At 36.0% G+C, this 21,025-nt stretch overlaps 1 protein-coding gene across 9 annotated transcripts in view; it reads left to right on the plus strand.

Moving 5' to 3' along the window:
* Positions 1-21,025, plus strand: part of CATSPERE (catsper channel auxiliary subunit epsilon) — a 244,006-nt gene that overhangs the window by 146,660 nt on the left and 76,321 nt on the right. For all 9 annotated transcript variants that reach the window (XM_037822416.1, XM_037822373.1, XM_037822378.1 and 6 more), the window contains 4 exons: positions 2,193-2,245; positions 3,874-3,924; positions 5,358-5,391; positions 5,460-5,539. In XM_037822416.1, coding sequence (XP_037678344.1) covers positions 2,193-2,245; positions 3,874-3,924; positions 5,358-5,391; positions 5,460-5,539 — 218 coding nt within the window. The remainder of the gene's footprint in view (positions 1-2,192; positions 2,246-3,873; positions 3,925-5,357; positions 5,392-5,459; positions 5,540-21,025) is intronic.

The raw sequence follows: 21,025 nt of genomic DNA on the forward strand, positions 1-21,025 counted from the left end.
ACATTTGTTAGGAGTCCCTACTTACCCTATCCTGCCCAGCCCAGGCATTACAAAGGAAGGTTAATCTAACCTAAATTCAGACCCAAGCTCTACCTCTTACTTGCCTCATCCATAAAATGGAAAATAAAACATTTAAATAAAATATAAATATAACTGTCACAAAGTAATTTTCAAATATTCCTGGTTTCTTCCTTCTCTTCCCTCCTTGGCACACCCCAGGAATGGGCAGTTCAAATCTAGCTACCTTCTGCAGGTAGTTTGTATTGAAGCACCTGATGAAATAGAATGGAGAAATACGCAGAGGCTCTTAAGGCAAAAGGAAAATGTGTCCTCTGGGATGCATATACTCTAGCCAGCCAAAGAAATCAAACCTATACACAACTACAAAGTATGCTCTCAAACACAGAGGCCATTCTTTGTGCTCTTAAACCCACCAGTAAGCATGATAAATATTATAGCAAAAAAGGCCCAGTTCTTTATATATTTGTAACCATGGTCGACAGGTTTCTTCTCCAGTTGGATGAAGTTAGACCCTTGTTAAACCTGCTACCTAAATGAACCATGGATTGAGCCATTTGAATGGGAGTCTGCTGTCCTTGTCACTTCATCTTAATAGCATGCAGCAGAGCAGCAAGTGAAACTGCAGCTCTAACAGGTCTGCAGCTTAGTTTTTAAGTAGGCATCACAAATTGGAAACACAATGAGGCCACCCTGGTAGACCATTCCCCAGAGAGTTTTAGTAATTCTTTCCAACATGAATTTTCACAGAAAGGAATGACCACAATTCTAAGAAATTATATCCCAAAATTTCTGTGTTGAGGGTCTTTGGAATTCATGTCCCAGTTGTCCTGTTCCAATTAGAGGGAATTTGCTATGTCTGACTCTAAGCTAAAGCAAGAGCAGTCTTGCCCTGTCTCTGAACTGAAAAGAATAGTATTAAATAAAGAAAACTAATGCATTCATTGTTTTCATTTGGGCCATATATCAGAATCTAATTAGTCCTGGGGAACTAGCCAGCCCTGCAGCAAAGGATACCCTAGAAGATGGGCTTTTTCTTGCTTCCCACTCTGTATTTATAGCTCCTATTCAAGATCCACCTATAGGCCAACACATATTTTGATTCTGAGACCAGGAGTGATTTTTGTCAACTAGGATCTAGAAGAAAAGGGATGTTATGAATAAGATCAGCAAGTAATGGTGCATCCCTAATACGATAGATTTGAGTACCTTAGCCAACCATGTATGATATGTGGATAATTTAGTAAAGATAAAGGACGGACCCATGTTTCTGAACACATTTGATGGAAAGGCAAAGATTTAATGATAATGGGCAGGAAAGATTGTGGTAGAGTTGTTGAGAGATCAAAATCAGGTCCTGGGAGTAATATCAGGTGTTTCAGGAAATCAAATTCATGAATTCCTGCTGTGGAATATTCCTTTTAAATGAAGACTAAAAGGTTGGTTTAAGCACAGACAATTCTTTAAATCCACCATTCCAACAAGATTGGCTAGACATAATCTCTATCCCTACCCTCCTGACCCCCAAATCCCTCTTACAAGGAAGGGAGTATAGGGTTTCCCAGATTTTCCTTATGGAAATATCATACAGGGACTTGTTTAAACCAGAATGCAAGTTTCTGGATCCCACTTAGAAAGCCTGGAAGAGGGGTGGGAGTAGACAGCAGTGAGTAAGGTGTCCCAGAGCCAGGTAGAAATAGAAGTAAGCATCCCAGTTGAGTGAGAACCAGAACTCTGATTAAAAAGAAGTCAAATTAGTAGCCAGATTAAGTATAAAATGTCAAGGCAATATGCCAGCTGGGGTTTAAGATGTAATGAGTTTGAGATTGAGTACCCAAGTACAAACCTGTCAGCTCAGTTAAAGGAAGTATAGATGATAGCCATGATTGTAAAGGTGATGGTGAAAGATGACATTAGACTTGTTCTCTGAGATAGTGATATAAGAAAGTAGAAAACCATCCTTTGGGCCTTGTAGAGCAGTAAGGATAAAGGGAAGCAAAGAAAAAAAAAAGTGATCAAAGAAGGATAAAAACAGCACAGAAGAGTATAACAAAACCCTTTACTAAAAAGTTTATTATTTCAAATCTAAAACATAATTGCTTTTAACTTTAGTAATATTTTAGGTCACATGAATCAGAACCACTGAACTCACCATCTAAATTACTTCATTTTAGATGTTCCAAATAGCTGTTGGCTGTGATTCTGTTAAATACATTGCTGTTAAAGGGTAAGTATTTTTTTTTCCATTTTATCTGTCTTACTCTTAAAGTTTTAAAACAAATAGTGAACAAAATGGTAATTATTATTGATAATATTAGCCTAATGACTATTATGTCCATAAAATTAAAAACTTTATTGTCCAGTTTGAATTGAACTTTTTGCCAAGTCAAATATTACACTCGAATCATACTAAAAAGGGAAATAATTAATCTCCTTTCCTTTTTTTAAGCACCACTTCTTTTAATATAGACAATTTTCATCTGTTCCCATTACATCTCTCAGGTACTAGGTCAACAACTCCTCCCCAGAGAAATGAGAGGGAGAAACACTTACCTCTGGCTTCCATCCTATTCAAACCAGTTACCATTTCCTTTCTATCAGAGAATTGCTTATTGTCAAATATGGCTGCTCATCAGAAGCACCTGGAGACCTTGATAAAAACACAGATTTTTTAACACAGATAAAAACAATATCATGAATTGAAATTGCAGTGGGTCTAAGGTTTTCATAGTCACCATGGGAGACTGTTTTAGTTTCCACACTGCTAAGTCAAATACCATACAATGGGTTGGATTAAACAATCAGAATTTATTGGTTCACAATTTGAGGCTAGGAGAAGTTCAAAACTGAGGCATCAGCAAGGCAATGCTTTCTCCCTGAAGACTGGCATTCTGGGGCTGGCTGCCAGTGAATCTTTCGTCCTTGGTTTTTCTGTCACATGGCAATGCAACACGTGGTGGTATCTTCTCCTTTCTCTTCAGGGTTCTGTTGATTTCCAGCTTCCGATGGAACCCTCTGACTTCTCTCTTTGTCTCCTTCTCTATAAGGTTTCCAGTTATAGGATTAAGATCCATCCTAATTCAGCTGGCCACACCTTAACTGAAGTAACCTCATCAAAAATTCCTATTTATAATGGGTTCACATCCACAGGAATGGATTAAGATTAAGAACATATTTTTCTGGGGTACCTAGCTCCAAGTCACCACAGAGGCCTAAGACAGTTTGGGGTACAAGGTAATTCAAAGAGTCAGAGAAGTTGTCAATGAAGAAGGACATCTGTGGGATCCAATTTGAATCAAGGGTGGCAGTGATCTACACCTCCAATATCTATCCAAATAAGGTTGTGACTAGGATTCATTCTAAGTTATATTGGAAGCAGTCAGCCAAAATGATACATCAATAATTTTACCTACTAAGATCTCTGTCATTTTACAGACCTTTAGAGCCTTATGTCATCATGAACCCTAGCTAGAAATTGTTAATCCTTAAAATAGTTCCATACCTGCACAACTGGGTCTCCAGTAACAACTAGAAAGCAAGTTTATGTGGAATAAAACAGTCCAAAGAAACAGTCTCAATTTTGATAAATTATCTAGGAATTTTCAATAGTCATGTATTTAATATATGAGGTAAATCAGTAGATTTCAAATTTCAGTGTCATCAGAAATATTTGTAAAACTCATTGTGAAAAAATAAAAAAGTTGGTACATGCACCAACCCCAGAGATTCTAATTCAGGAAATGATGATTCGTGATACTCTCAAGTTTGAGAATCACTGAGTTAAGTGTTTAAATGTTTGTGCAAATATACAAGGAATGATGATATTATAACTTCACTGTGTTTTATTTTTTATAGATTTAATGAGACAGCATGTTTTCCACACAATCTTTCCTATGTGATTGAAAAGTAAGAAAATCTTTTAACATAAACACTAAGTTTTATATTCATGTAGAAGTGACAATTTAATCAGTACTTATTCATTAAATTCCTGTTAGCATCCATGTATTTGGATTGACACTGTGCTGCAAGTTTTGGCATTAAGAACAATGTGTAGAAACTATAATGATTAATTTTTTTTGAGACATACAAATGTGAGTTAAAATCTTTCATTTCAAATTAATTGGATAAACAAAGCAAGCCTTATTTCCATATGTGTAGTCTCAAATATTGTTCCTTGTAGCTTAAGGAAGACATACAATAATATTTTTCCTATATAATTTTTCTTTAATTCTACACAACTGTAGCTAAATTAGTTAGAAGTTATGGATTTACCAAGAAATTCCTGATTTCAAATATTCTACTAACTGATTGCTTTGCTATATTTGTATTTATTTTTAAACATATTTATTTTTAATAAGGTGATTTATTAAAGATATATCTAAAATTTGTAAGCTTTGTATCTTTATAAGCCTTCTCATATAAATAAATACTTTTAAACTATTTTCAGACTATCAAAAGCATAGTAGTCTATAACTTCTGAAATATTTGCAAGAGCTTTTGAAAAGCCGTAAAATTTTCTAATTTAAATCCTACTTAATTAAAATAAATCAAAGAGTGTTTAACCACTAGGCACATCCTTCAAGTGATTTTATGAAACTTTAAGGTGGGTGGGGGGCATGGGGGAGCCTGATACTCCATGTTGCAATGCTTATTGAAGGCAGTAAGGGAAATAGCAGGGGTGAGGAGGAAATGTCTAATAGTTGGTGGGGGCACTGCCTTTTAGTGTTTATTTAACAGCTGGATCTGAAGGGCAAGAATATGAAGTAGGCTATTCCACCACTGTGGAAATTTCTTGAGTTCTAACCCCTGGAGCATGTGGCTGGTGAAGGTGATTCAAGTTTGAGGATTGACAAGACAGGAAAAGTGTGGAAGAGAGTGGTTTTGAAAGAACAAACCCTTGAGTTCAGGGGTTGGATTCCATTATAGGAGGTAGCTGAAGTTTAGAAATATGCACCTATTGTTATTGATTCTGAACTACTTTATTCTTTGATCTATTTATATTTTAGAAAGAAATGCACTGGACTAGTACAATGAATATGGGCTTTATAACCATGCCTCTTAGTAGAGCAAGGTTTGTAGCCTTGAGCAAGTTTCAAACAATTTCTAAGAAGAGTGCCATATCTACAAATGGAGGACAATAATCCGTGGCTTGTAGTTATTGTTAGAATGTATTACTATGAGGGAAAATTGCCTGAAACATAGTAAACACTCAGTATTTTGTAATTTTGGTTGTCACCTCCTTACCTAGGAAAATATATATTTAAACAAAGTAATGGTTTTAATTTTTGAGTTTGAAAAGAGGGAAGGGAAATAAATAATGAAAAATGTCTGTTTTATAGGTCAAATCTGAGGCATAAACCATCTGAAGACTTGGTAAGAATATTATAATTTTGTCAATGGATCAAATATATAAGATATCTAAAGCAATTTTCCTTTTCTAGAAAGTAAAATATGATTGGAAAACATATGGCTGCCCATTGAGACTTGCTATAGGAGAAAAGTTTCATCCTGTGATTCAACTGTAAGTATATTCTCCACCAAATTTTTAACTTGATTTTAAAGTTTCAAATTTAAGTCTGAAAACAAAGCTAAAAATCATTCATGTAATAACACATATTTTTGAGCACACAATGAATATGAGACTTGGTTTTCAGGCCTAGTTACACAAAATTGGGTAACACATGGTCCCTGTATGTTCAGGGAGGTTATAATTCAGCAGCTGAGACATAAGTATGTAAGACAGCTGAGACTCTTCTCAGGGCTGCAGGTAGCTTCTTAACCCTTGCTTTATCCTCTCTAAATCTTTGTCCAAGCAACTACCAGCACCCCAGATAACATATGACTTCCCTGTCCATGGGCCAATAATAACTTATGGCTTGCCAGGAAAAATCCTAGATTGCTGATAAGGGACAGTAAAGTGAGGAGATTTCAAAAATATTATCGCTAATTTAATTCTTAAAAAAAACTTTTCAAAATAAAAATTATGAATAAAGCACTATGAGGAGGCTTTTCCTAGTAATTTTGTGTTTGTTTGCTTGACTTCTCTGACTTTATTACTTTATTCTTGGTTTATGATTATAAAAGTAATACAACTTGTCACAAAACTGAAAATATTGAAAAATATAAAGTATAAATGTCAATCTTTGTATCTTTCTAATTTTTTTGCTATTATAAACAAAATTACAATGAATATCCATCTATGTACATGTTTGGACACTAGTCTAGTTATGCCATTAGGATAAATTCCTGGAAGTGAAATTCCTATGTCTAAAACATCAACATTTTAGTCAAGGCTTTAATTTTGGGGGGGGACATCTTAGGCTGGAGACAACTTCTGATGCCTTCTGATTTCTCAGGGTGGGTGGATGTAGAAGTAATGAATCAGGTGCTCCAATTTTTCTATGCTACCAGAGCTTTCTCTGTGGGAATCCAGAAAGCCTCTGCCAGCTTGTCCTGTGCCTCATCCCTCACCTATGTGGCATTTCTAAGATTCTACCCTATGCCCCCTTCCTCTTACATCACCTTCTTACAATCCCTCTGTCATGGATTCTTGGTGGTGTCAGGCTAGTAAGCTATCTTCTTTTAGTTTTGAAGACATCTTCTTTTAGTTCTTCTAGATATATAATCATGCCACTGCTTTTCCTGGGCATCCTAGGCACTCCTTGCCCCACCAACAGGTTTGGGTAGGTTTTACTGTTTGTTTTTCTGTAGTGCTTAATCCCTCAGTTGTAAAATCTTAATGTTCTCTCCCAGAGAAATACGCTCATCAGTTCAGTTCATCATAATTAAACACCTACTTTTCACCAAGCACTCTGCTTGGGCACTGGGAATTCAAAGACGAATAAAACAAGATTTCTACCCTCAAGAGCTCAAGAATCTGATGAATCAGATAAACATATAAGCTTATATGCTAAGTGTAGTGACTAAAAAGAATGGTGTGGTTGGGAGGTACTGAAACACACACACAGACTCTAGCCCAGCCTTCAAAGGGAGAGATGCTCCAAGAAATGTCCCCAGGAAACTTGCATTTGAGCTGAATCTTAAAGGATAATGACTACTTAGCTGGAGGCAGTGGAGGGAAGGAGAGCAGAAGGGAAGAAGCTAATAGTGAATTCCACAAGGTAAGTATTTCAAGAAAAAGTGATAGTTTTGGCAAGAAAAATTACAGTGCAAGCAGTGTGATGTTGTTGGAGCATAAAGGAAGTCATGGAGTGTCAGAAGAAGTTAGGAAGCCAGATCATGGTGGAGTCCGAATCATGGAAGGCTTTCTATCCATTTTCATGGAAGCACAGCATGATTGACTGTTTGCTTTAACTAGTTCTCTCCAAGAGAAGTATAGAGAATGAATTCTAGGAAAACAAGTAGGGAGACCAGCTAGCAAACTGTATTAGTAGCCCAGAGAGGAAGGAAATAGATGCCAGAAACAGCAACAAGAACAAAGAAGAGAAATCATTTATGAAAGGAAAGTAGTGATTATAATAAGTAGGACTTGATAATTGATAGGTGTGAGTGATAAGGGAAAGAGAGAATGAGGAAGATGAGTGAGTCAAAGATGATGTCAATCAGAAGAGCTCCTCCACAAACCATATCTATCCTTCTTCAAGCATCTGTACCCATAAAATCTGCCTGTCCTCCTATCATTGCAGATGAACTATCTGCACATCTGTCTAAAGCTGGCTCCTCTATTTATAAACTAGATTCTTACCCTCTCTCTCCTAACCAGGAACACTACTCCAGAAATTGTCCTTTCTCCTGCATCATCAACTTTCCCTCCCTAGTGGATCATCATACACACATACAGTTCATTCTCTCACCAAAACAAACAAACAAAAAACCTCTTTGACTCCACCACCCCTCTAGCTACTAAATTCATTGTCACCAACTCTTCTTCCATTATTTCTCAAATCCTTCTCAACCAGGCTTCCACCCCCCACCACTCCATTGGCACTGCTACCCTATGTGACCAATGACCTCCACATTACTAAAACCAGTGGTCAATTCTCAGGCATTACCTTATTTGATATTACTAACAGGAATTGATACAATCATTCCCTCTTACTTGAAATATTTTCTTCACTTGAATTTAAGGATAACACATTCTGCTTTCTCTGAGATCTCACTGGTAATTCTCCCTTGATCTCCTCTTAGTACCTTTTAATGTGCTTTCATTTCTTTTCTCCTTCTCAACTCACTCTTCTGTTGATCTCATCCATTCTCCTGGATCTGAATGTCTCAATATATTGATGCATTCGAAAAACTGTTTCTACAGCCTGAACATCTTCTTTTGTATTAGTTGAGTATGGTTAAACTATGCCACTGTGACAAATAAACACTAAAATTTCAGTATTTGACAATTTAATTCTTTTCATGTCACAGTCTGATGTGGCTTCGTGGTCCTTCTCTCTGTCATAACTACACCATCTGGACATATTTTGCTAGGTCACCACCATGGCTGGAAAAAAGAAGGCTGGAGGATTTCATGAGATGTTTTAAAGGGTCAGGACTAAAAGTGGCTTATAACACTTCTACCCACATTCCATTATCCAGAACCTAAGGCCATGGACACAAACTAATTGCAAAGTCAGCTAGAAAATGTAAACAGGCACGAGTATATTTGGTGAGCACTAACAGTGTCTGCCAAACTCCTGAACTCCATATGCGTAAGTCCAACTGCCTACATCGCTTTTCCACTTAGATATTGAATAGATATATCAAACTTAATCTGTTCAGAACTGAACTCCTGATCTTCCCTCAAAAGCTGCTCCACCAATAGCTTTCCCCATTTCAATTGAGAGCAACCCAGTCTTTACGATAGCAAAAAAAAAAAGAAATAACTAAGTATAGATTTAATAAAGATGTTATATTGTGGATGGAGAAAATGACATAACATAATCAAAAGGCATAAAAGAGGACTGCAATAATTGAAGAACTATACTATGTACTTTAATAGACTCAGTTTCATAAAGAGATTATCTCTCCTCTAATTTATCCAAAAATTCAATGTAATTCCAATTAAAATTCCATCAAAGATTTAAGCAGAATTTGACAAGCAGATCCTAAAAGTTATATAGAAAAGCAAAGTGCTAAACATATAAAAATATCTTACAGGGCTCAGGTTCTAAAAATGGCAGAGTTGCTTCTATTTGACATGGCTTGGATCAATTATATGCCCTGGATAGGCATATAATTGCATATATTGCATATATTGCATTTTGGATAAAATGCAATAAACAATTGTTTGAAAGCACTGGAGAACAGAAACTTTTGACATGACCCTTGAAAGAAAGGAAGATATTATAAGTAAGCTTTTCCTCTGAGGTCACTTAATAGTCTGTGGCAGGGTATGAAGGAATAGGATTTAACAGAAAGTTTCAATACTACTGAGTCAAAGAGACAAACACTGCAATTTGGTACCAGCTCTAAATTGAGATGAAAAATACTGGAAAGGACAGAGTAGTTTAGAGGGAGCAACAAAAATTTGGAAAATGTTTTCCTCAAATCCTTGGCTAACTCCTGAAATGTGCATATACAGGGAGAGGCTCCAAGGAGCCCAGCAGAAAACAGCTGTTAAGAGGTAGATATTTTAACAGTTGCCTGATAACTTGGAGACAAAGTTTGGAGTTTAAGTTCTGATACTTTGAATGGTATTGGAATATACCTTAGGCTTTCCATTGAAACCAGAAGGACCACATCTGATAAGTAAGCCAAGGATAAAATGCCATGAGATTAAGGGCAAAACTGAAAATTAAAAAGTCAAAACAAGTCCTAAAACTAAGTCTCAACAAGATCAGAGAGATCCAGCGTTATTTATCTTTCTACCAGAAAAAAAAAAAAAATAACATTCCTTAGAGGAAAATAACAAAATCCAAAGTATCAACAATATATAATTTTAAATGTACAATACAAACTAAAAAATTACTAACCATCCAAAGAAGCAGTAAAGGAAACATAGTCAGTAGAAAAGGCAGTTAAAGATAGCAGACCACAGATGACTCAGACACTGGCTGGCATTAGCAGACAAGAACTTTAAAACAACAATTACAAATATGTTGAAGGATTCATAGGAAGTGTAGAGAATGGGTGGACAGATGGGGAATCTCAGTAGAGAAATTCTAACTATAAAAAAAGATCCAGATACATTTCCAGGAAGACGGCAGAATAGAAGAAGCAGAGCAAACTTCTCCACCATGGAATAACTAGAGAAAAGGCAGAAAATGACCAGGACAGCAGTTCCAGGGTACGAGTGGCCAGAGAGGGACTTCTATAATACATAGGGAGGACCTGGATGAAAAAATAGAGAGAATACTACTGAAAGAATGGGGCGAATTTACTCAATTGTGACTGCCACTGGGGCTGGCTGCTATGCACCAGCCAGAGTGGATGAGGGAGGAATTGTGCACTCCAGCACTTCCATCTCCACAACCAGCTGGGGAGATAACCATCCCAGCCAGGAGCTCTCCTGTGGCAACTTGAGAACCAACAGACTTGTGTTAGCCAGACACAAAGTCCTTGCTGCATGTTGCAGTGCCCACCCCCCAACTCTGAGGCAGGCCACTATGGGTGCCTGATTTGGGGGAAGATTGGGGGGGGGGCCTCCCCTAGGAAGGAGAGGGGACACAGAGCTGAGATATTCCTCATTGAGTTGGCTACCTCTTTGCCTTTCTGACAAAGTCTTTTGAGGCACAGAAGCTTTAAATTTTGAGGAGTTCCCATTTATCTATTTTTTCTTTCATTGCTTGTGCTTTGGGTGTAATCTCTAAGAAGCTACCTCTTGTTACTAGGTCTTAAAGATGTTTCCCTATTTTATCTTCTAAGAATTTTATGGTGCTGTCTCTTATATTGAGGTCTTTCATCCACTTTGAGTTAATTTTTGTGTAGGGTGTGAGGTAGGGGTCCTCTTTCATTCTTTTGGATATGGCTATCCAGTTCTCCCAGCATGATTTGGTGAAGAGACTATTTTGTCCCTGCTCAGTGGATTTGAGGACCTTATCAAAAGTCAGTTGACCATAGGTCTGGGAGATCAATTTCCAAACTCTCGATTTGATTCCATTGATTAGTTTGTCTATCTTTGTGCCAATACCATTCTGTTTTGACCACTGTGGCTTTACAGTAGGCTTTAAAGTCAGGAAGTGTAAGTCCCCCAACTCTGTTCTTCTTTTTTAGAATGTTTTTTGGCAATTTGAGGCCCCTTTCCCTTCCAAATAAATTTGATAGCTAGCTTTTCTAAGTCTGCAAAGTAGGTTATTGGAATTTTGATCAGAATTGCATTGAATCTGTAGTTCAGTTTGGGTAGAATTGACATCTTAATAACACTTAGCTTCCTATCCATGAACGTGGAATATCTTTACACCTAATTAGGTCCCTTTGATTTATTTTAGTAATGTTTTGTAATTTTCTGAGAAGACAGGATTTTGCAAATGACTGTGAGTGCTGAAACATTATAGGGATGTTTCTTTTTAGTCTCTGGTGCATTATAACAGCTAGAAGGAAATAAATGAAATTGTGGAAGTATAACCCATACCATACTTTGAAATTTCTTCTATAACTTCTTGTTAAACTGTACTTTGAAAGTTACCACTTTCCTGCTCATATGCTATATTTCACACACAAAAAAAAAGTTTTAAAAAAGAGCCAAATAGGAATACTATAATTTTAAAAATACAGTGTCAGAAACTTAAAAACAATTCATTGGATGGACTTAATAGCAAATCAGACACAGCAGAAAAAAAGATAAGTGAAACTAAAGATAGTTCAATGGAAATTATCCAAACTCAACCATAGGGAAAATATTTTTTTAAAAAATTAAGTGCCTCAATGACTTGTGGGACAATATCATTCAGCCTAGTTTAAATACAGTTGAAGGAGGAAAAATATGAGGAGAAAGTATTTTTGAGTAAATATTGGCTGAAATGAACCCAAAATTGGTGAAAACTACCAAATCACAGATCCCAGAAGCTCAGTGAACCCCATGTGAGCTAATTATAAAGCAAAGCACACCTAGGTACCTCATGGTCAACATGCTGAAAACTAGAGATAAAGAGAAATTCTTAAAAGTAGCTGAAAGCGGGGGGTAGGGGGAGAGAACAAAAAATAAGAATGACAGTTGACTTTTCACTGGAAACAATAGAGACCAGGTTGACAATAAAATATTTTTAAGTGCTGAAAGAAGAAAAGAACTATCAATCCAGAAGTCTATATTTAGTGATAAAACCTTTATGATAGAAAAATAAAGACATTTTTCAGATCCAAAAGAATTTATCACCAGCAGATCCACATTACAAGAAATACTAAAGTTTGTCAGGCTAAAGAGAAATTACACAATGAAAAACCACAGATTTATAAGAAGGCATGAAGACCACTGGAAATGCTAAATGTGTGGGTAAATATAAATCTGATTCACTGTTGGTGCGACTGTATAATGGTTCAGCCACTCTGGAAGTCAGCCTGGCAGTTCCTTAGAAAACTAGATATAGAGTTACCATTCGATCCAGCGATTGCACTTCTCGGTATATACCCAGAAGATCGGAAAGCAGTGACACGAACAGATATCTGCACGCCAATGTTCATAGCAGCATTATTCACAATTGCCAAAAGATGGAAACAACCCAAATGTCCTTCAACAGATGAGTGGATAAATAAAATGTGGTATATACACACGATGGAATACTACGCGGCAGTAAGAAGGAACGATCTCGTGAAACATATGACAACATGGATGAACCTTGAGGACATAATGCTAAGCGAAATAAGCCAGGCACAAAAAGAGAAATATTATATGCTACCACTAATGTGAACTTTGAAAAATGTAAAACAAATGGCTTATAATGTAGAATGTAGGGGAACTAGCAATAGAGAGCAATTAAGGAAGGGGGAACAATAATCCAAGAAGAACAGATAAGCTATTTAATGTTCTGGGGATGCCCAGGAATGACTATGGTCTGTTAATTTCTGATGGATATAGTAGGAGCAAGTTCACAGAAATGTTGCTATATTAGGTAACTTTCTTGGGGTAAAGTAGGAACATGTTGGAAGTTAAGCAGATATCTTAGGTTAGTTGTCTTTTTCTTACTCCCTTGTTATGGTCTCTTTGAAATGTTCTTTTATTGTATGTTTGTTTTCTTTTTAACTTTTTTTTCATACAGTTGATTTAAAAAAGAAGGGAAAGTTAAAAAAAAAAAAAAAAAAAGGAAAAAAAAAAGATGTAGTGCCCCCTTGAGGAGCCTGTGGAGAATGCAGGGGTATTCGCCTACCCCACCTCCATGGTTACTAACATGACCACAGACATAGGGGACTGGTGGTTTGATGGGTTGGGCCCTCTACCACAGGTTTTACCCTTGGGAAGACGGTTGCTACAAAGGAGAGGCTAGGCCTCCCTATGGTTGTGCCTAAGAGCCTCCTCCCGAATGCCTCTTTGTTGCTCAGATGTGGCCCTGTCTCTCTAGCTAAGCCAACTTGAAAGGTGAAATCACTGCCCTCCCCCCTACGTGGGATCAGACACCCAGGGGAGTGAATCTCCCTGGCAACGTGGAATATGACTCCCGGGGAGGAATGTAGACCTGGCATCGTGGGACGGAGAACATCTTCTTGACGAAAAGGGGGATGTGAAAGGAAATGAAATAAGCTTCAGTGGCAGAGAGATTCCAAAAGGAGCCGAGAGGTCACTCTGGTGGGCACTCTTACGCACACTTTAGACAACCCTTTTTAGGTTCTAAAGAATTGGGGTAGCTGGTGGTGGATACCTGAAACTATCAAACTACAACCCAGAACCCATGAATCTCGAAGACAGTTGTATAAAAATGTAGCTTATGAGGGGTGACAATGGGATTGGGAAAGCCATAAGGACCACACTCCACTTTGTCTAGTTTATGGATGGATGAGTAGAAAAATAGGGGAAGGAAACAAACAGACAAAGGTACCCAGTGTTCTTTTTTACTTCAATTGCTCTTCTTCACTCTAATTATTATTCTTGTTATTCTTGTGTGTGTGCTAATGAAGGTGTCAGGGATTGATTTAGGTGATGAATGTACAACTATGTAATGGTACTGTGAACAATCGAAAGTACGATTTGTTTTGTATGACTGCGTGGTATATGAATATATCTCAATAAAATGAAGATTTAAAAAAAAAAAAAAAAAAAAGACATAATGCTGAGCAAAATAAGCCAGGCACAAAAAGAGAGATATTGTATGTTACCACTAATGTGAATTCTGTGAAAAATGTACAATGTTTTATACTGTAGAATGTAGGGGACCTAGAGATACCAATTAGTGGAGGGGGAATGATAATCTAATAAGAACAGATAAACTATGGAGGGTAATCTCAATGTTATGGGAATGCTCAGGAATGATTATGGTTTGTAAACTTTCTTGGATATAGTAAGATCATGTTGGAAGCAATAGAGTTATTTTAGGTTTTTTTTTTCTCTTATTCCTTTGTTTTCTTAGGGGTTGTTAATTTTCTTGGGGTATGGTAGGAACATGTTGGAAGCAATGTAGTTATTTTAGATTATTTGTTTTTCTTACTCCTCTGTTTGGACATGGTTTATTAATTTTCTTGGGGTATGGTAGGAACATATTGGAAGCAAAGTAGTTATTTTAGGTTATTTGTTTTCCTTAATCCATTGCTTTGTTTGAAATGTTGTGGGGTTTTTTTGGTTGTTGTTTGCCTGTTTGTTTTTAATTTTTTGATAAACAAAGTTAAGAAATTGAAAAAAAATCAGTAGAAAAATGGGAGTAAAAACTAAATGACAAATAGGGTGGGATAGGGGGATGGTTTGGGTATTCTCTTTTCACTTTTATTTTTTATTCTTATTCTGATTCTTTCTGATGTAAGGAAAATGTTCAGAAATAGATTGTGGTGATGAACGCATAACTATATGATCATACTGTGAACAGTTCATTGTATACCATGGATGACTGTATGGTTTATGAATATATTTCAATAAAACTGAATTAAAATATATATATATATATATAAATCTGTGTTAAAAAAAAAAGCATATCTACAAAAATTCTAAAGCTAACCTCATATTGAAAGGTGAAACACTGAATGTTTTTTTCTTGTAAGCACAGAAATAAGGAAAGGATGATCACTCTCACTGTTTCTGTTAGTATGGTAGATCACGGCTTTTACAATAAAGAAAAACAAGTAAAAGGCATACAGATTGGAAAGGAAAAAGAAAAACTCTCTTTATTAACAAATGATATTACTGTGCACATAGAAAAACCTAAGGATTATTAAAAAAAAAAAAACTGCCAGACTAATGTAAATTTAGCAAGGTCACAGGATACAAGGTCAATATCAAATATCAATTGTATTTCTATCTATTAGCAACAAATAATAAATAAGTAAATAAAACTTTAAAAAATAACATTAGACCTCTGTACTGAAAACTATAAATTACTGTTAAGAGAAATTAAAAAAAGAAATACACCTAGTGATGTGCTGGAATCAACTCATATCAGTTTGTGAGAATCAATTATTATATTTTCAGGAATTTTGCAAGCCTCTTGTTAAACTATTGGCAACTTGAAATCAGCCATGGAGGGGAGGTTTCGTACCACAGAAACTGGAAAATGCTACAATTCAGGATTTTTTTTTTCTTTCAGTTATTCAGTTATTAAACATTTACCAGAACACTGCTGGGTATACAATGTTCATGGATTAGAAAACTCAATAATCTTAATATCTCAATTCTCCTCAAATTGATTCATAGCTCAATTTAATTTGAATAAAAATTCCAGAATGCTTTTTGTAGAAATTGTCAGGCTGATTCTAAAATTTATATGGCAATGCAAAGGATTTAGAATAAACAAAATAATATTTTAAGAGAGAAAAAAATAGAGGAGTTACTTTATCTAATTTCAAGATAAACCAAAACTTACAGCATTAGTGTAAAAGGAAATCCTTTCAAACAAATGGTAGCAGAACAAAAAGAAAAATGAACATTCACCCATCACTTAAAACATACACAAAAATTAATTCAAGGTGAATCACAGACAAAAAAAATGCCTTAAGCAGAACACAAAAAGTACTACTCATAAAAGAAAAAATGATAAATTTGACTTATTCAAAGTTTAAAACAATAAAAAAACTGAAAAGGCAAATGAATGCCTGGAAGAAAATATTTGCAATAAATATATCTGACAAATGACTTGTACCCAGAATATATAATGAATTCTTACAAATCAATAACAAAAAATATTTAAAAAATTAAAATGACCAAAAGACTCAAACAGACATTGCATACAAGAAGTTAGATGCTGAACATAATTAATCATTAGGGAAATGAGAATTAAAACTATAATGAAATGCCACCTATATTCATTAGGATAGCAAAGTATTAAAATACTGACAATTCCAAATGTTGGTGATTATGGAGAAAAACCAGGACCTCATATCCTGTTAGGAGTGTAAAATTATTTTAGTTGATTCTTACAATAATGGCCCGCTAATGAATCACACCTATTGATATCCATCCCTTGTATAGTGCCAATGAGGTCTCAGCATATGTGACACACACAGAGGCTTGATAAGTACTTTCACATTGGAGTTTGCCTTCTTGGAGCCTTAAGACTATGTTCTGAAGAAGTCAAGGATGAAAGATGGTTTGTGGAGAGCCCCAGCCATCCCTACTGTCCCAGCTGCAGCCAGAATCCAGATTACTTTTCTGCTGAAGGTAGCCATATTAGTGCACCCAGGTGATACCAGAAGAGGAACTGACCAGTCAACCCAGAGAACTGTGAAGAATATTTGTTGCTTTAAGACACTACATATTGTAGAGGTTTGTTATACAGAAACTGTACCTGTACCTAGAAGTATAGTGTCACTATAATAAAAACTTAAAATAATTGACATTAGCTTTGGGACCAGACAGGCTGTAGGAACCAGAAAAGAACTGAAGAGAAATAAATGGAAAAACATACCATGTTCATGGACTGGAAGACAATATCTTTAAGATGCCAGTTATACCCAAAGTGATTTACAGATTCAACACAATCACAATCCAAATTCCAACAGCCTTCTTTGCAGAAATGGAAAACAATCATCAAATTCATATGGAAGGGTTAGGGGACCCAAATATCCAAAATCATCTTGAAAAAGAAGAATTAAGTTGGAAGAGTCACACTTCCCAATTTCAAAACTTGTAACAAAGCTATAGTAATCAAAACAGTGTGGTACTCACACAAGGACAGACATATAGATCAATGGAATAGAATTAACAGTTCAGATATAAACCCTCACACCTATAGCCAACTGATTTTTGACAAGTTTGCCAAGTCCACCAAAGAGGAAAGAAGAGTCTTTTCAGCAAATGGTGCTCAGAAAACTGGCTATCCATACGCAAAAGAATGAAGGTGGAACCCTATCTCACATCATGTACAAAATTTAACTCAAAATGGATTAATGCCTGAATATAAGAACTAAAACTATAGAATTCCTAGAAGATAATATAGGGAACATCTTCAGCACCTTGGGTAGGCAACGGATTCTTACTTTACACAAAAAACACAAGCAACAAAATTAAAAATAGAGCAATGATACTTCATCAAAATTTAAAATTTTTGTACATCACAGGACATTACCAAGAAAGTATAAAGACAACCTACAGTATGGGAGAAAATATTTGGAAGCCACATGTCTAATATCCAAGCTTTAATATCTAGAATATGTAAGGATATCCTACAACTCAACAGCAAAAAGACAACCCAATTTAAAAAAATGGGTAAAGGATTTAAATAGTCATCTCTCTAAAGAGATGCAAATGGCCAGTAAACATATGAAAAGATGCTCAACACCATTAGCCCTTAGGGAAATGAAAATTAAAATCACAATGAGATACTGCTTCACGGCCACTAGAATAGTTTTTATTTAAAATGATAATAAATTTTGGCAAGGTGGTGGAGAAACAGGAACCCTTGTACATTTTGGTGGGAATGTAAAATGGTACAGCTGCCATGGAAAACAGTTTGGTGGTTCCTCAGGAAGTTAATTATAGACTTAACATATGACTCAGCACTACTACTTCAAGGTATATACCCAAGGAATTGAAAGATGAGACTTAAACAGATATTTGCACACCGATGTTCACAGGAGCATTATTCACAATCGCCAAAAGTTGGAATCAACCCAGTGTCCATCAGTAAATGAATGGATAAACAAAATGGGATATAAATATACATATATACAAAAATGTATATATATACACACACACATATGTACAATTATACATATATACAATGGAACATTAATTAGCAGCAAAAAGGAATGAGTTCTAATACATGTTACAACATGGATTAACCTTGAAATCATCATGTTGAGTAAAATAAGTTAGACACAAAAGGACAAATGTTGTATATTCTCACTTATACGAAGTAAGTCGAAGATGCAAATTCACAGTCATAAATTAGAATACAGGTTACCCATATCAGGGGTCAGGATAGGGAATTAACACTTAAATAGTACAATTTCTGTTTGGGTAATGGAAATATTTTAGTAATGGATGGTGGTGATGGTAGTACAACACTGTGAATGTAATTAGCACTACTGAATTATATATTTGACAGTGGTTAAAATGGGAAATTTTATGTTGCATATGTTACCAGAATAAAAATTAAAAAAAAAAAAACTCATAGAACTGTACAACGCAAAGAGTGAACCCTAATGTAAACTATAGAACATAGTTAACAATATAATTATAATAATATTGATTCATTAATTGTAACAAAAGTACCACATTAATGCAATGTTAGTAATAGGGGAAACTTTGTGTGGAGGGATATGGAAGTTCTTTGTTTTCTGCATGATTTTTCTGTATATCTTACAATTGCTCCAATTTAAAAAAAAGAAATCTTCAAATGCTCCAAAGTTAAGAAAAAAAAAATCAAAACACCAAAAAAAAAAAAAAAGAAAAAGAGAAAGCAGTGAGGAGAGTGCTATCCAAGGCTAGATGAAAACAACTGTTAATGGAGCCTAGAAAAATGGTGGGAAAATTGTTAATGGAGGTTAGAAAAAGTGAGACATGCTTGTAGATGTGAAACAATTGGCAAAAGTGTCCCTTTCAATAACCTGGAAGATATAAAATAATAAACTTGTGAGTCTGGCTAAGGAAATTTCCAGGAAGAATATTGAAAGTGCCGATTGGCTTGTTTTAGTTACATATTTTAAGGTAGAAGAAGAGTAAGATTAGCCAAAAAGGAACAGAATTTAGAGGAAATATAGGAGAGCCAGGACTTGCTAGTTTGAAAATAAGAATTTTTTTACATTCTCAATCTCTTCAGCTATCAAAAGATTCTCAAATTTTTAATGAATTTAGAGTAAAGAGTAAATCAAGGATTTGGCTGTAAGATCCTTTGCTAAGAACACAGACTATAAGGTGGTGCCTAGAACCTTTCAGCTAGACAAAATGGTCTCTAAGTATCTTAAGGGTATTGCCTCACAGCAGCTGATATGACCAAAGCAAGTCTGTCTCAAAAAAATTAAGTTTGTGGCTTTTGGCACATGGAGTGAAACCAAATAAAATTCATGGAAAACCCACAAAGTGTTTTATTGATATTGACGAAGGCACTGCCAGCTTGGAGTAAAAGAGATTGAGACAATTTTATTTTTATTCAGAATAAAAATAGGCCTTTGACTCCTTGAGCCAGCACGTTCATATGGCTCCACTGATCAAGGCCCACCCCCTGGAAGCTTGTAACTTTCAGCTTCTGGTCTCTTTGAACCCAAGAGTTCAGTTCTAAGTTTATCTCTTTCCGCTCGCATTTTACTATAAGCTGCAAGGAGAAGCCAGGTTACGTCCTCCACATGTAGTCTGGAGATCTCCTCAGCTAAGTATTCCAGGTTGTTGCTTCCAGATTCTTCCTTCCATTTGACACCAGGACTCAATTTTGCCAAATTCTCTGCCACTTTAAAACAAGGATCGCCTTTCTGCCAGTTCACAACAAAACGTCCATCATTTCTGTTCAAGACCTCATCAGAAGTATCTTTAGAGTCCATATTTCCACAAACAGTCTCTTTAAAGCAGTTTTGGCCTTTTCTATCAAGCTCATCCCAATTCTTCCAGAATCTTCCCCTTATCCATTTAAAAAGCCGTTCCAACATGTTTGGTATTTGCAAACACAGCAGCAAAAGCACCCTACTTCTCTGGTATCTTCTTGACCAAAAGGGGGATGCAAAATGAGACGAAATAGTTTCAGTGGCTGAGAGATTCCAAATGGAGTCGAGAGGTCACTCTGGTGGACATTCTTATGCACTATATAGATAACACCTCTTAGGCTTTAATGTATTGGAATAGCTAGAAGTAAATACCTGAAACTATCAAACTCCAACCCAGCAGTCTGGACTCCTGAAGACAATTATATAATAATGTAGATTATAAGGGGTGACAGTGTGATTGTGAAGACCTTGTGGATCACACCCCCTTTATCTAGTGTATGGATGAGTGGAGGAATGGGGATAAAAACTAAAGGACAAATGGGGTGGGATGGGGGGATGATCTGGGTGTTCTTTTTTCACTTTTATTTTTTATTCTTGTTCTGGTTCTTTCTGATGTAAGGAAAATGTTCAGAGATAGATTGTGGTGATGAATGCATAACTATGTTATCATACTGTGGACAGTGGATTGTATATCATGGATGATTGTATGGTGTGTCAATGTATTTCAATAAAACTGAATGTAATAAAAAAAAAAAGAAAAAAAAAATAGGCCTTTGAGCCCCCAAATTTCTATAGGCAGAAAGTAAGCTGAAAAAGCTACTCAGCTACAAACATGAAACCATTTGTTATGGAAAAAAGAACTCTCAGAGGGTGAAGCCAAGAGCCACAGAGAACAAAGTATTTGGAGGACCATGCCTAGGCAGTAGAGCTGGGCCCTTCTCATGAAACATTCTCTATTCCTGTAAAAGGGCCTCCTTGATAACTTATGCCTGAATGGATTTCAGTATTGCTATGGAATTTCTTTGTGCCTCCTGTTACCTGCCGTTTGGAACAGGAATGACTATTGCAGTCA

This window comes from Choloepus didactylus, chromosome 2 (assembly GCF_015220235.1).
Source record: "Choloepus didactylus isolate mChoDid1 chromosome 2, mChoDid1.pri, whole genome shotgun sequence".
Lineage (NCBI taxonomy): Eukaryota > Metazoa > Chordata > Mammalia > Pilosa > Megalonychidae > Choloepus > Choloepus didactylus.